The sequence below is a fragment of the Lycorma delicatula genome, chromosome 9 (assembly GCF_047948215.1).
Source record: "Lycorma delicatula isolate Av1 chromosome 9, ASM4794821v1, whole genome shotgun sequence".
Taxonomy (NCBI): Eukaryota; Metazoa; Arthropoda; class Insecta; order Hemiptera; family Fulgoridae; genus Lycorma; species Lycorma delicatula.
This window is the reverse complement of record NC_134463.1, coordinates 92386912-92400343: the sequence shown is the minus strand read 5'-3', so window position 1 is coordinate 92400343 and position 13432 is coordinate 92386912. Positions and strand designations below refer to the sequence as shown.

Sequence of the window (13432 nt, the reverse complement as noted above, 5' to 3'; positions counted from 1 at the left end):
AGCATATGTAAGCATCAATACTGGAATGTATTCCTGGAAATGCAATAATTCTAAGAAATGTTACTACATTCAACAAAATTTAAGTCTCTCTTTAGAATTGACTCTGTTAGCATGTATTCATAACACTGTTTATTAAATTTGTATTTGGAATGTATACCCAAAGTAATATTATAAGAAAAATACCTACATGTGTAAATTTTATATGTAAATAAAATAAAATAATGTAAATAAAATAATTTTATATGTAACTAAAAGTTTCCTTTAAAAAAAGAAACTTCATAGAAACTAATAAAAAAAAAACTTGACTGACATATACTAGCATCCCCATTGCAGCTATGCCTGAGATATATGATTACTTGTGTTTCCCTTCACAGTCAGGGGATGTTTAGCCAGTCACGGCAAAGCAAAACAAGTCCTTCCCATCTAGCCAGGGAGCTCTGCGCTGGACCTTCTTGTGTTCATTAAACTCATTCTTGTGAAAATAATAATGATAAAAATTAAAGCCTGTTCAGTTTATAAAAACTATCAGTATGCTGTAATTTTTTTTAGAGCAACTCTGTGGTCATTACAGGACCTAAAACTTTTACTTATCTGAAGAATGCAGGTTTCAAAATAGTCGGCCACCATTTTAAAAATATTTTTTATAGCTGGTTACCCATCTTCACACAGGTAAAAATGTATTTTGCACATTTCTTAAGATTCAAACATTAGTAGGTGATCGTACTTTGTTTCTCTTTTTTTCTAATTTTATTTTTTCATTCTTGACTTTTTAGCCAGGTGGTTTATGAAAAAACTTTCTCAAAAAAAAAGTACTAACTAAAGAAAATCATATGGGATATTCTTAGTACAATTGCTTATCACACATGTTTTTTTTTTACCTTTGAGTACTCTTAAACCGTGATTTTCAAATATTTTGTAGTAAATTTAGGATAATCTTTATAATTGCTTAAATCGAGTCATATCAGTACTATAATGACTGTTAGGCCTGCTTCAGCGTCATTTTAAAGAATTAAGTTTGCAAACTATTTGTTTCCTCTCCTAGAAAGTCATCATTCATTATGTCTGTATTTTTCATTTTTATCATACAAAAACTCAAAATTCTACTTTATAATGAAACTATTAGACTCCATTTTTGAGTAAATGCAAAAATTTGAAAGAAGTGTTGGGGGAAATATTTGACCCATATTTTCATAAATCATTGTAAAATAAGAAAAACTTGAAATCGTTAGAGAAACCAGTTTTAAAATTCAACGTCACAGTTCTGGGAAAATGTAGTAACTCTTTGCCCAGCTTTTTTTCCATAAAGGTATCTTTTTTGTAGGTCTCCTATATTTTTAATTCAAAATAGAATATTTTTATAAAATAAATATAAAAACAATAAACCAACTGAAAAAATCACAATAAAATGAGAACAAATAATTGTAATGTTATATTGTGTAAATTTTGACTTTTTAAAATCTGCATCAAATTAATGTTCACTAAGCTGCCATTAGATGTTTGTTTTTAATTTTTCACAGACTTAATTTATTTATTATTATCAAACACTTAATTATAATTCACTTTATTATTATTATTTTTATTTATTAATTTGAAATATACTACTTTTCTTTTTTATTCATAGATTTTTCATTTTGTAATGTTGCTCTAGTCAAATTTTTCCTTTGTCTTTCCATTTCATTTTTATAATAATCAATAAAAAATACACCAAGTGTTCCTGAGATGAAACGTATAATAAATAGATGTATAATTGATCTGAATAAATATTTATTTATTTTTGCAGCCTAAACTAACTTATAGCATTAGAATACTTATCCTTTTAGTATGGTGAATATTTTCATTCAATTTGATGAAGTCTTTTCATGAAATTTTCTGAGAGCTAATGTTGCAAATGCATATGATGACTAAGTAATAACTAGAGTATTGTTAAAATGTTTGTCCCAGTTATTAAATGACCTGCATGTTTACATATTTAATTCTTACTTAATTATCGACTGATTCATTTAACATCGTAATAGCATTCTTTTTTTTGTTTTATTTTTTGACATAATTAAATATCTACACAATCCGTTACCTCAAAACAATGAATAAATATGTTAAATATATATAATTGACTTGAAGAAAAAGCCCAATTAACTTCTCTATAATTAGTTTTATTTTGGCTATATCTGGCCAGTGCAACACTTGCCAATGAATGATAATAAAATGAATGTTTTTGTAGCTTGTGAAAAAATATGTTATGTGACTTGGACTTAAACTCAGAACCTGTGAATGAAAAGCAGAAACACTATCACTCTGCCATAGAGATTGGCTGAGTGATAGTGTATACTTATATACAATACTTATGTATACTTATTATACAATAAGTATAACACTGAAAATTACCACAAATATAGTCATAATACATTAAAATCAATCAAGAAAATTAATGTTGTTTTCTAAAATTTCTGAAAAAATTATTTGTATGAAGCAGCTTTGATGAAATATTAATCTAGGATTTTTTTTTTTTAGAGTTGGAGGACCAAGTGCTATAGTATTAGCATACATGGGAGAATTTTTCTCAGAAAGAATTAGAGCAAAAGTAATCTGTTACGTTGGACTTCTTTGGACAATGTCATGGGTAATAATGCCAGGTAATAAAGATTTCAGATCCTTATTATTTTATAAAATACCTTTGGTAAAGAAAACTGATTAGGTTACAGTACTCATTATTAAATACTGTAATGATTTTAAATAAGAAAAAAATCTAATTTTAAAATTTTTCAGAAGTAATAATACTAACATGTTTTATTTTAAATAATTACTTTTTAATTGACTTCAAAAAATAGAGTTAGAAGTTTGCATTGTGTTTTACCTTATCGACACATCTGTAAATTTATAAATACATTGTACTGAATTATACGTACTACATGTTCAACCTTACTTTACAATAAATGGATCAATTTCAATGATTCCTTTTTTTTATAGAGGAAGTTGCTCTGGTTGTGCAAGTTTTTTCATATAACATTAGTGGAAAATTCCTTTTTAAAAAAATACATTGATCTGAAGATATGAGATCAAGGTGATTGATACTTTTCTTCTTGCCATAAAAACAATGTAAATCACACTCAATATATATCTTCACTTCATACAGAAAATTAAAAAACTTACTCAGAAGTTTATAGATTTATATAACAGAAAAAAATCTTCTTAAGAATTAAAAAAAAATAATCAATATAAAATATTTTTATTCCCAAATCTGTGTAACACGAAAACTAAAGGAAGCAGCCCCTTTGTATCACACTGATCCACCACTCAGAGTACTAAATGATTAAGAGATGAAATAACCTCAGCATTGTAAACAGCAGAATGTAAAGAAGAGTAGAAATTTAGATGGCATTGATTGTAAAATTTGTTTCATTCATGCTCACTCATTAATGTTAGTATTCAGACCGGAATGATATTTAAGTTTGGTTTTCTTTCAAAACTGGTTTATCACGATGATTTTTTTAACCTCTGTGATTTTTTCTTTTTTTTTACATATTTTTATTTTCTTGAATACTACTACTACCTGACTCAAGGTATTGCAAAATCATTAGGCTGTAGAATTATACAATTTATTTATTAGAACCTGGGAAGGATCCTGTTATTTTTACTGTTATGATTTTAAGCCTATATATTAACAGTAATAATTTTACACTGTATATTAATAGAAATTTTATTTGAAAATTTCAGCTGTTGCGTGGTTCATAATTCCAATGCGATGGTCGATTGAAGTTGGTGGTATTATATTCAACTCCTGGCGTTTATTAGTTGCAATTGTTGCCATACCAAGTTTGCTCAGTGCTATTTTGTTATCCCTTTATCCAGAAAGTCCTCGCTGGCTTTTATCTCAAGGAAGGTCACAAGAAGCAAGGGATGTTCTCGCAAGTATCTATTCTTGGAACAATAGTCAATCTTCAGATAAATTTTCAGTAAGTTAAAAAATATCATTATTTTGTTTAAAAAAATAATAATCATTATCATCATATAATTATCTGCCCTGAGGCAGGTTCCTTGTACAATATCATATGTAATTTTTAAGCTTTTTTGACTTCTCTTTTTTTGCACTTTCTATTAATTCTTCTAGCAGTGTTTTAATTAATTCTTCTCCTCTTATGTTATGTCTCAGCCAATTAGGTTTCTTATTCTGAATTGCCTGATTACATTTATATCTTGTTAACTCTCCTTGTCACTTCATTTTTCCTTTTAATCCTTCGCAAGCAGAGATGTTTTGTGGCTGTGGACCTCAGACATTTTTAAAAAAAAAGTCGTGCAAAAACTATTTAAAGTAACTTAAAACATGCATTCATGCAAAAACAACATATAACTTGTGTTTTTACTGAATTCTGCCACTAATCTTGTTAAGGAACACTTTAATTATCTCGTGAGACAAAGCTTATGCGAAAATGGCACAAGTCTCAATCAGCGCACTAGAATTTGCAAACTACAGGTGATGATTATGTTTATGTTTAACATTGAGTTCTTTTCATATAAAAGACATTGAAGAATAATAGTAACATTGATGGTAATATAATAACAGTAGCAATTTTGTAGAAGTAGTGCACCTAGGCAGGGAATAATATAATATGGTTTTATTATAATAATAATATAAATATTTTTATTCATTTTTTTCTGAATTTTTGTCTCAAAATTTTCATTGAACTCAAACAAAGCAACCCACTGGGTTGGTCTAGTGGTGAACACGTCTTCCCAGATCAGCTGATTTGGAAGTCGAGAGTTCCAGCGTTCAAGTCCTAGTAAAGGCAGTTACTTAAATACGGATTTGAATGCTAGATTGTGGATACTGGTGTTCTATGGTGGTTGGGTTTCAATTAAACACACATCTCAGGAATGATCAAACTGAGACTGTACAAAACTACAGTTCATACATTCATCCCACACATGAGTTACACTCATACATATCATCTTCATTCTCCTCTGAAGTAATACCTGAATGGTAATTCCCGAAGGCTATACAGGAAAAGAAAGAATTCAAACCAAGCAAGCTGAAAATGAAGTTTTAGAAGGAACAGATTGTAAACAAATTACTTACAAATGCAAAAGACACAAAAAAAAATAATGCACATGTCTTGTTACATATGCACAGTCATTGAACTCATCTGATAACTAAAGTAAAATGGTTCCCAATCACATTGTATCAGGAATTCCCACCTCAAAATGATTGAAAGAACATCTCCTGCCATCTCTTGGAATTTATATGCAACTACATGAAGACAAATACCCGGTCAAATTCAGAGACTCACGTATGGGTTTCTGCTCTCCAGCATAAGTACAGGTAGCCCATATATGGGTATACACCTGCGAAGGGTTAATCTTCTGCAGTCCCTTCTATGTTCATATTTCAACATTTCTCCCACATCACATCCCACATTTCTTTTTCCTTTTTCTCAGTGTATGTGATATAGTCATTCCAAACATAATAATTCACAAGTAAGTCTTCAAGTCTAACTCCTTTTTACCACATAACTGTTTCTTTCTGTTAAATGTTTCCTTAGGCATTCCTATTTTTGTCTTTATTTCATTTTCACTTTTGTAATCTTCTGTTTATATTATACCTAAGTAATCTGAACATTTATTTGTTCAATTCTTTTTTCTGTTGCACGGACAACATTAGCACATTGTCTTCTATCCCCATTATTTTAGTTTTTGTAACTAATTTTCATTTCATATTTTGTCACAGTATCTTCTAATTTTGAAACTATCTATTGAATACCCTAAGCTTGCTCTCCTAAATATACTTAGATACTGAGCATTATTTCTCTTTCTGTTAGTAAAGTTATAAAATCAGGTCAACATTAGATTTGTTAATGGATAAAATTGATATTTTTTTTTATTTTCATTAAAGTTCATTTGTGAATAAAAATAAAAAATTAAGACTTTATGTTGATTAAAAAACTTATAAAAATAGTACAAAGAATCTTTTTAAATGATGTAAATTTCAAATGTTCACTGTTTTTAAAAATACTTTTTTTCTTTAAGGTTATATAGTCTATTTCTGCACATTCACCCTACTTTCTTAACACTCTGTCAACTTAGCTCTATAAGTTGACAGAGAAATACTGCAATGTTGTTACAAATAATCAAGATATTTACTAGATAAAATACAACCTAGCTTGCTTAAAAAATCCCTTAGTCAACTAATTATCCATGACCTTGGATCTTAGTGTTAATTCAGTTAACAAAAACCTTGGTTAATAAAAGTCTGGTTGACAAATGTTTTTTTAATAGTGTAATTACAAATAATTGAATGTGTATGTAATTTATTTTCCACAGGTAATATCATTACGTTGTGAGGAACAGAAGTCATTTTCTAAAGAAGAAAATACTAACTCAGTTTGGCAAGCCATTAGTATTTTAATTCAACAAGGACAAAGTCTGTTCATGTTACCAACTTTAAAAACAACAGCACTTACCTGCTCTCTCTTTTTTTCTAATATGTTTGGGTAAGTACATATGTACATTAATTGTTCTACCAAGATTTACATTGTTCTGGTTGTAGGATTTTTAATAAAAAAGATCTTAAAGCCCAGCTTTATTCAATAGCCAGTCCAATAGATAATTATTTTATCCAATCGCTGGATTAAAAATAGAATCCTTGGACCAACCTACTGCCAGAGACATCACTCCACGTAGATCCAAGCTTGCTCTACTATAGTTTCTTACAGTCTAAAAATTAGTTAAAAAAACAGCTGATGAAATGCAAACACATTGTTCCAATACTGAGCTTTCAACAGATGCTAAAATAATGAAGCTAAGTTTTATTCATTAACTTCAAAAGTTTTATTTGTGTTCACTTTAATTACACACCTAAACAAATCGTTCACTCATTCATTCATTTCCTTTATCAGTTTTTAGTTAGAAGCATCTTTGAAATAATAATTTTTTTAAATGTTTCTAGCGTATTCTATACCAAAATTGCATGTTCTGTGTGAAGTTATAAATCATAGGAAATTAAAAAATCTGATTTTTTTATAAAATTAACTTCCATAAAATATGTTTAAATAGAATTTTTTTAATATTTATCTCATAATGGTTAATATTATTAACTTTTTCGGATTTATAGTTTCAGAAATCTAATATAATATATATATATATATATAATATAATACACTTCACTGTCAAAATAAAATTGCATCTGACCATATTCCCAAAAAATGACAAATTAAATTAAAACAAAAGAAAAAAATCCTTTTAAATTTGAAATCAGTTTTTAATTTTATCCAAGTATTTATTAAAGAAATATATCCTATTAATTAATTTATAAATATTTTACTCAATATAATGATTATTAACTCGCATAAATAGACCACTAACAACTTCCAAGGAATATCTTAAAAAAAAAAACAAATGATCTGCACAGTTTGAAAGTTTTTGTTTAATAACTTGATATACCCTTTTAATAACTTTTTAATATTATTCATATGGTTGCCACTGATGTTGTATATAATATTATGTTTATTATTGCAATTTAAAAAAAAAAATTAGAAAAAATAATTCTGGTACATCTTCAGATTATGTTGTCAAATAAATTTTATAACACATCATTTAAAAAAAGATTCAAATTTATATTTATATTGTAATGATTAATTTCAACATACATTATAAAATGTTACTGTCCTACATAAAACACATTGTCATCATATATTATCATGTTATTCATATTTTTTAGTTATTCAATAAATTTTCATTAAATTCTCACACCTGACTCCTACCTCACTTCATTTAATTGAGACAATTTATACTTTTGTTATTCTTTTTAGTTTGGCCGACTGAGGATTGTGCAAAATAACATTTGCATTTATTTCTCTTTTTACTAGGTGTTTTTTTCCTGGTCTTTCAATATTTCTTCATCTTTTCTTTCTCCTTCTTTTTTCTCTTTCCTAGGAAACCTTTGAAATCTTTACCAGTTTTCTAATCATTCTTGTTCTACCTTGACTACTTCAGACACTTTCATTTCTTTTAGTTCTTTCTACTGAGGTCTATTGATTTCCGTTTTTTTTTTTGTTTTTTTTTGTGAATTGGTTGAAGATTTGTTTCATTAACCTGTTATCATTCATTCTTAAAAGGTGGTCAGGGAATTATGCTGCTATTTTTCTGTGGAATCTGACATTTTCTCAGTTTCATTGTATTTATAAAGATCTTTATTACTTTATTTCACATTTTATTTGAAATATTATTGTAATTTATTATTGCTAAAGCTAAGAGCCTGAATAATATCACCGAAAAGATTTTATGGAGCCACAATTTTTCACAATTAAAAAAAAGTCATTTATTATTTCTCCCCCCTAAAAAAAAAATTATATATATATATATACACATACATATAATAATTTTTTGACAGTTCAAATAACTCATTAACAAAGTTATGTTAAACATAACAAATTTTATGTAATATTAAACATTACATAAATCATAATAAATATGTTTAAATATAATTATAGAATTTAATATCAACTGAAGAAGTAGGATCCATGAAAATTGATTCTTGGAATTAATATGGCAAGCTTAACTTATCTTTACTGTCTTTTTGGTAGTTTATATCTCATTTAATGTTATATATTTAATTTAATGTAGTAAATAGTGATTTAAAATGTTCTTTTGAATATTGAATTTTTGGTAATTTGTGTGTGTGTATTTTACATACTAAGTTCTTGGTATATGCAGTCCATTAGTGGGTCTGTAGATTTATTATAACTTTTTTTTGACATTACTAAATTTTTTCTTCTGTTTGCCCTATCGAGATAAGCCTCAAAAAATATTTTGAATTTTAATTTTGAGAAATTACAGGTGTTGTTAGTCATCATAATATATAAAATTCAAATGAAGAATTATTTAAATTACTTTTTTTACAGGTATTATGGATTAGGACTTTGGTTACCTGAATTATTCAATCGTTTTGAATTGCACTACTTACATCATCCAAATGAATCCGTATCAGTTTGTGAACTTAGCGGTCCTATGAATAAAGGTGCAGAATTAGAAAATTGTGACAGCAATTCTGTTGATTCTACTGTATTTGTTAATTCACTTATTATTGGCGTTGCTGGGCTTAGTGGAAATATTATTTCTGGTTTTCTTTCTGGAAGACTAAGAAGAAGAACAATGCCTGGTAAATTTCATTTAATTCTATAATGTTAACACCCGTAATTTAACTCAAACCACAATGCCTCCATCATCAAAAAATTAAACCACAAAATATTTAAAACACACAATTTAAAAAAGTTCTGCACTTATCTTAAATAAACACAATCTTACTGGAATTTATAGTATCATCTATAATGGTAACATATATCTTAATCTGGATTAACATGTTTTCACTTGTAGTTTATAGAAGAAACAAAATGTCAATTATATTAAATTAAACAGTGTAACACAATACATATGTAATAACAACTACATAATATACAGAGATAGACAAAAATACTAATATCTTCAATCTAATAAGTAAACAAATATTTGAAGTACACAAACACACACAACTGCACCCAACAATATCCTTAATAATCAGTTACAATTAAAATCACACATTCCTTTTAATTCTATTATAAAATCATAAGGTTCTAAAACTCCCTCCTTCTCTAACCAAATCTAATAACCTCTTCATCTGCACTTCTCTTCCATTCCACTATAGCTATTTTAACCAAAAAAATTCTGCTGTTAGTACAGCAGAATATTAGGAGAATAATCTACACAAAAATGATTCATTCTCATCTTATAATTTCTGTTCATAAAGAACTAGCAATAGATAATGTTACAAAAGTAAATATACTTGTTAATTAAATTTTGTCTAAATTTCAGTTAAATACATAAAGCAGTAAAGAAAATATTTTTAGGTACCAATGAAATGTATATTTATCAAACAAGCATAAACCACAAAAAAACAGTAACTGTAATCTAGACTAACAATTTGATTTAGTTGCAGGATATAATCAGTTTTATGAAATGATTAGAAGAGGAAGTTGTTTCTTTTTTAGTAGTTTTAAAAAATTGTTAATTTTTTAAAATGTAAAGTTATCAAAATATTCTTGTTCATATTATCATGGTAAGAATTATTTAAAACAATAATGCTAATGAAAATACTTTAAATTAATTCATGTCTGAAGCTTGAGGAAGACATATTTTTAAATATTTGAACATACTGTCAAGTGACAATTTTTTTTTATTTTGTGGTTAAAATATTCTTTTTAATCAGTTGGTTATAAAAAATTTGATTATAACCACCACTCTGTCGACTACTATGGCAGAGAATCAACATTTATATGTTAATCCTCTTAAACACATACTGCATTGAAAATTGTTACCAGAAAACTAAGAGCCATCTAAGAATAGGTAGAGGTTTCCTTAACAAATAATTATCCTAGATTTGTGTGGTACATGGAAGTAGCAACAAATTTAACAAGTTCTATATTTAACTTAAATAAAAACAACCTCGCTTGAGTTTATAGAATTATCTATAACAGAATTGTATCTCTTTAGTTGGATTAACATGTTTTCAGTTTGTATTTTGTAGAGTAAACAAAATAACAGTTATCTATAATTCTCAGAAATAGAAATTTTAATATCTTGAGCCTAATAAGTAAACGAAAGCTTAAAATATATAAATTGAGCTCCAAACATTTTCATTAAATAGTAATTAACCTGATTTTGTTCTAATACTTCCTGTGAAGGTATAGGAAGCGTACATAAATTGTAATTATTATATATTGTTGAGCACAATAACAACTTGTGATAGCACTTAAAAATTTTTTTAAATTATAAACAAATCATTTTCATACTAATGGAACTTGTTCTTAAGATCTTTAGAAGCTAATTACTCATCTCCTACAGAAAAGTATCAAATATTACTGGATGCTGGAATGTTTCAAGGTAATCTACAGAAGAAGATGCTTATAATCAGCTCCAAAAGTCTTTTACAAGAAGTTCTGTTAATTTGAAAACAGTATTTAACATTCTTAATAATCTTCAAGTATTATAAATTAAATTTGGAAGTGAGGATAACAAGCCAAAAATAAAAAGAATTGAATTGTATTTATCAATAAAGTTGACATTGTGTAGCAGTAGTAGTTGTTATGTATCTGTACAATTTTCATTAAAAAATAAATAAATAATACTTTATTAAAGTCATTTAGTCACTATAAAACTTTCAACTCAAAATTTTACCAACTCATAATTCATAATTTTATCAAACTTAAAAAAGTTTGATAAAATTGAAGAGATGTAGAGTATATCTATTAAAACAATTACTTTCCATTTACTGTGTTTTTTTTTTTAATTTAAGAAAAATATTTTTAATAACTTTGTCTTTTGTCATTTTGTTTGTTATTTTGAATTTCTTATTGGCACTTTGTTTTTGAATAAAATGCATTAATATTAAGACATTTTGTATTGTACATGTGAATATATTTGATTTCTTTTTACAGTGTTTAAATTTAAATTAACATTTACAACAATATGTAATTTTATGTTTACAGTATATCTTATGATAGCATCTGGATTATGTGTTCTGACAATATACTTCTTACAAAGTTCATTCCAAAATTTAATCGTTTCTGCTGTATTCCAGTTATGTGTGGGAACAGCTAATCTTGTGTTTAACTCTCTAGTCGTTGATATGTTCCCGCCAAGCATCAGGTAATTTTTTATAATAGATTAAATTAGTAAAACAATTTTTATTTATTGTTTGTTTTTTATATGATTGATATAATTACCTATTATTTTATTTTTTGATAATAGAATTTCAGGTATCATAAATTTAAAAGTGAAATTGCACCTCATATAACTTAATGATGTTTTCACAAAACCTGGAACATCTCATTGCACAAATTTCTTAATCCATTATTTCTGTATTTAGAACAAAATTATTAAAGTAATGAATGATGTCAGCAGTCAAACCCGTACTTATATCACTTACTTTAAATCATATTAAATAACACTGGGTGCAGGTACCATTTATCTTAATAATTCCATAATTCTGATATTTTTTCATTAATTTTATTTTTATTTTTTTACAATGATGTTAATAAACAGTGCTTTTAAAATAATTATAATTTTAACAGCCTTAGCCATGTTATTGTATAGATTTGTACAAAAATATCTAAACTAAAAATATTGGATATGATAAAAAATAGAGTAACCATTTAGATAGTGTTTTATACAGTATATTAATTTTTCTGCATGACTTTTTTTTACTAATATAATCATTGCCAATCTCTATGATAGAGTGGTAGCATTTCTGCCTTTTATCTAGAAGATTCTGTTTCTGAGTTTAAACTACAGTTAAATTTGTTTCTTTATGCTCTAAGCATCAAAAAGCCTGTATTTTTAGCATGATGTAATAAATTACATCATTGTTTTTATATTACCAGTGAGTAGTTATCATTGCCCAGAAATGTGTCCTTTTATGTAGAGATGTAGCTTCAAATTTAGACCAATTACTAAAAAAAGAATTATATTATTACATGAATATTTTATTATATTCTTAATTTATATCATTCTTACAGTTTAAAACACTTATTTCTTATTATTGATCAATTTATTTGTCTGATATTCCAAAAGTAGTGCTGTTTTCTTGATTCAGGACCCATAGGCAATTGTGTCCCTTGTCCATGAGTGTACTTGTAACTTATTACATCCATGGAACACCAATCAAGATTTTTTTTTATTTAGCTCATCAACAGAATAAATAATATAAGTGGCTCAGCAGAGTCAGAAAATCAATCTTCCATGTAGAAAGAATAATGCTAATCATTTACACCAATCGGATAAATACTTTATAAAAAATGTTGTTTACTACGTATTGGCTATGTTAATGTGGTCATGAGAGTCAGTATAAAGCAATCTTTCAGGAAGTAAATTATTTAAATAATTATATAAAGTGTGATAATAATAAAATTTAATTTGTTTCTCAATAACTTACGTATTCCTTGGCACTATAGTTCATATAGGGCCTTGACCTTCATCAAGATGCCATTTCACTCCTCCCTATCCACTGCTTTTCATCTCCATCCCCTAATGATCATCCTTCACATTCACAATTCATCGCCTCCTTGGTCTCCCCCTCAATCTTCCCCCCTCACAGATTTTTGCTTTTCAGTTTCCTCTTATTTCATTATTTGTATCCAGTTTATTCTTTCAAGAGTTCCTCTTTGATTCTGAGGCACCTGTTGGTTTTGTAAGTCATTTTTTACAGGGTCGGTCGTTAACCCTATGCCCAACCCCCAACTTTGACGATCAGGTTTTTCTGTCGAGGATTTCCTTCTCTTAGCCTAGAAGTTCCAATTTTAAGACGCTGGAAACTCTCCCTCACTCATCCTGTACAGGTAGAATTTGCTGGTTATGTAAAGATTAAATCTCAACTCACGCATTTCTTATTATTTAAAGATTGTTAAAGAAT

At 27.3% G+C, this 13432-nt stretch overlaps 1 protein-coding gene across 1 annotated transcript in view; it reads left to right on the top strand.

Moving 5' to 3' along the window:
• The window catches only part of LOC142330613 (synaptic vesicle glycoprotein 2C-like), a 78488-nt gene that overhangs the window by 52849 nt on the left and 12207 nt on the right, over positions 1-13432 (top strand). Inside the window, exons 5-9 of the mRNA XM_075376016.1 lie at positions 2509-2630; positions 3712-3950; positions 6313-6482; positions 8892-9148; positions 11511-11670. Of these exons, the coding sequence (XP_075232131.1) occupies positions 2509-2630; positions 3712-3950; positions 6313-6482; positions 8892-9148; positions 11511-11670 (948 nt within the window). The remainder of the gene's footprint in view (positions 1-2508; positions 2631-3711; positions 3951-6312; positions 6483-8891; positions 9149-11510; positions 11671-13432) is intronic.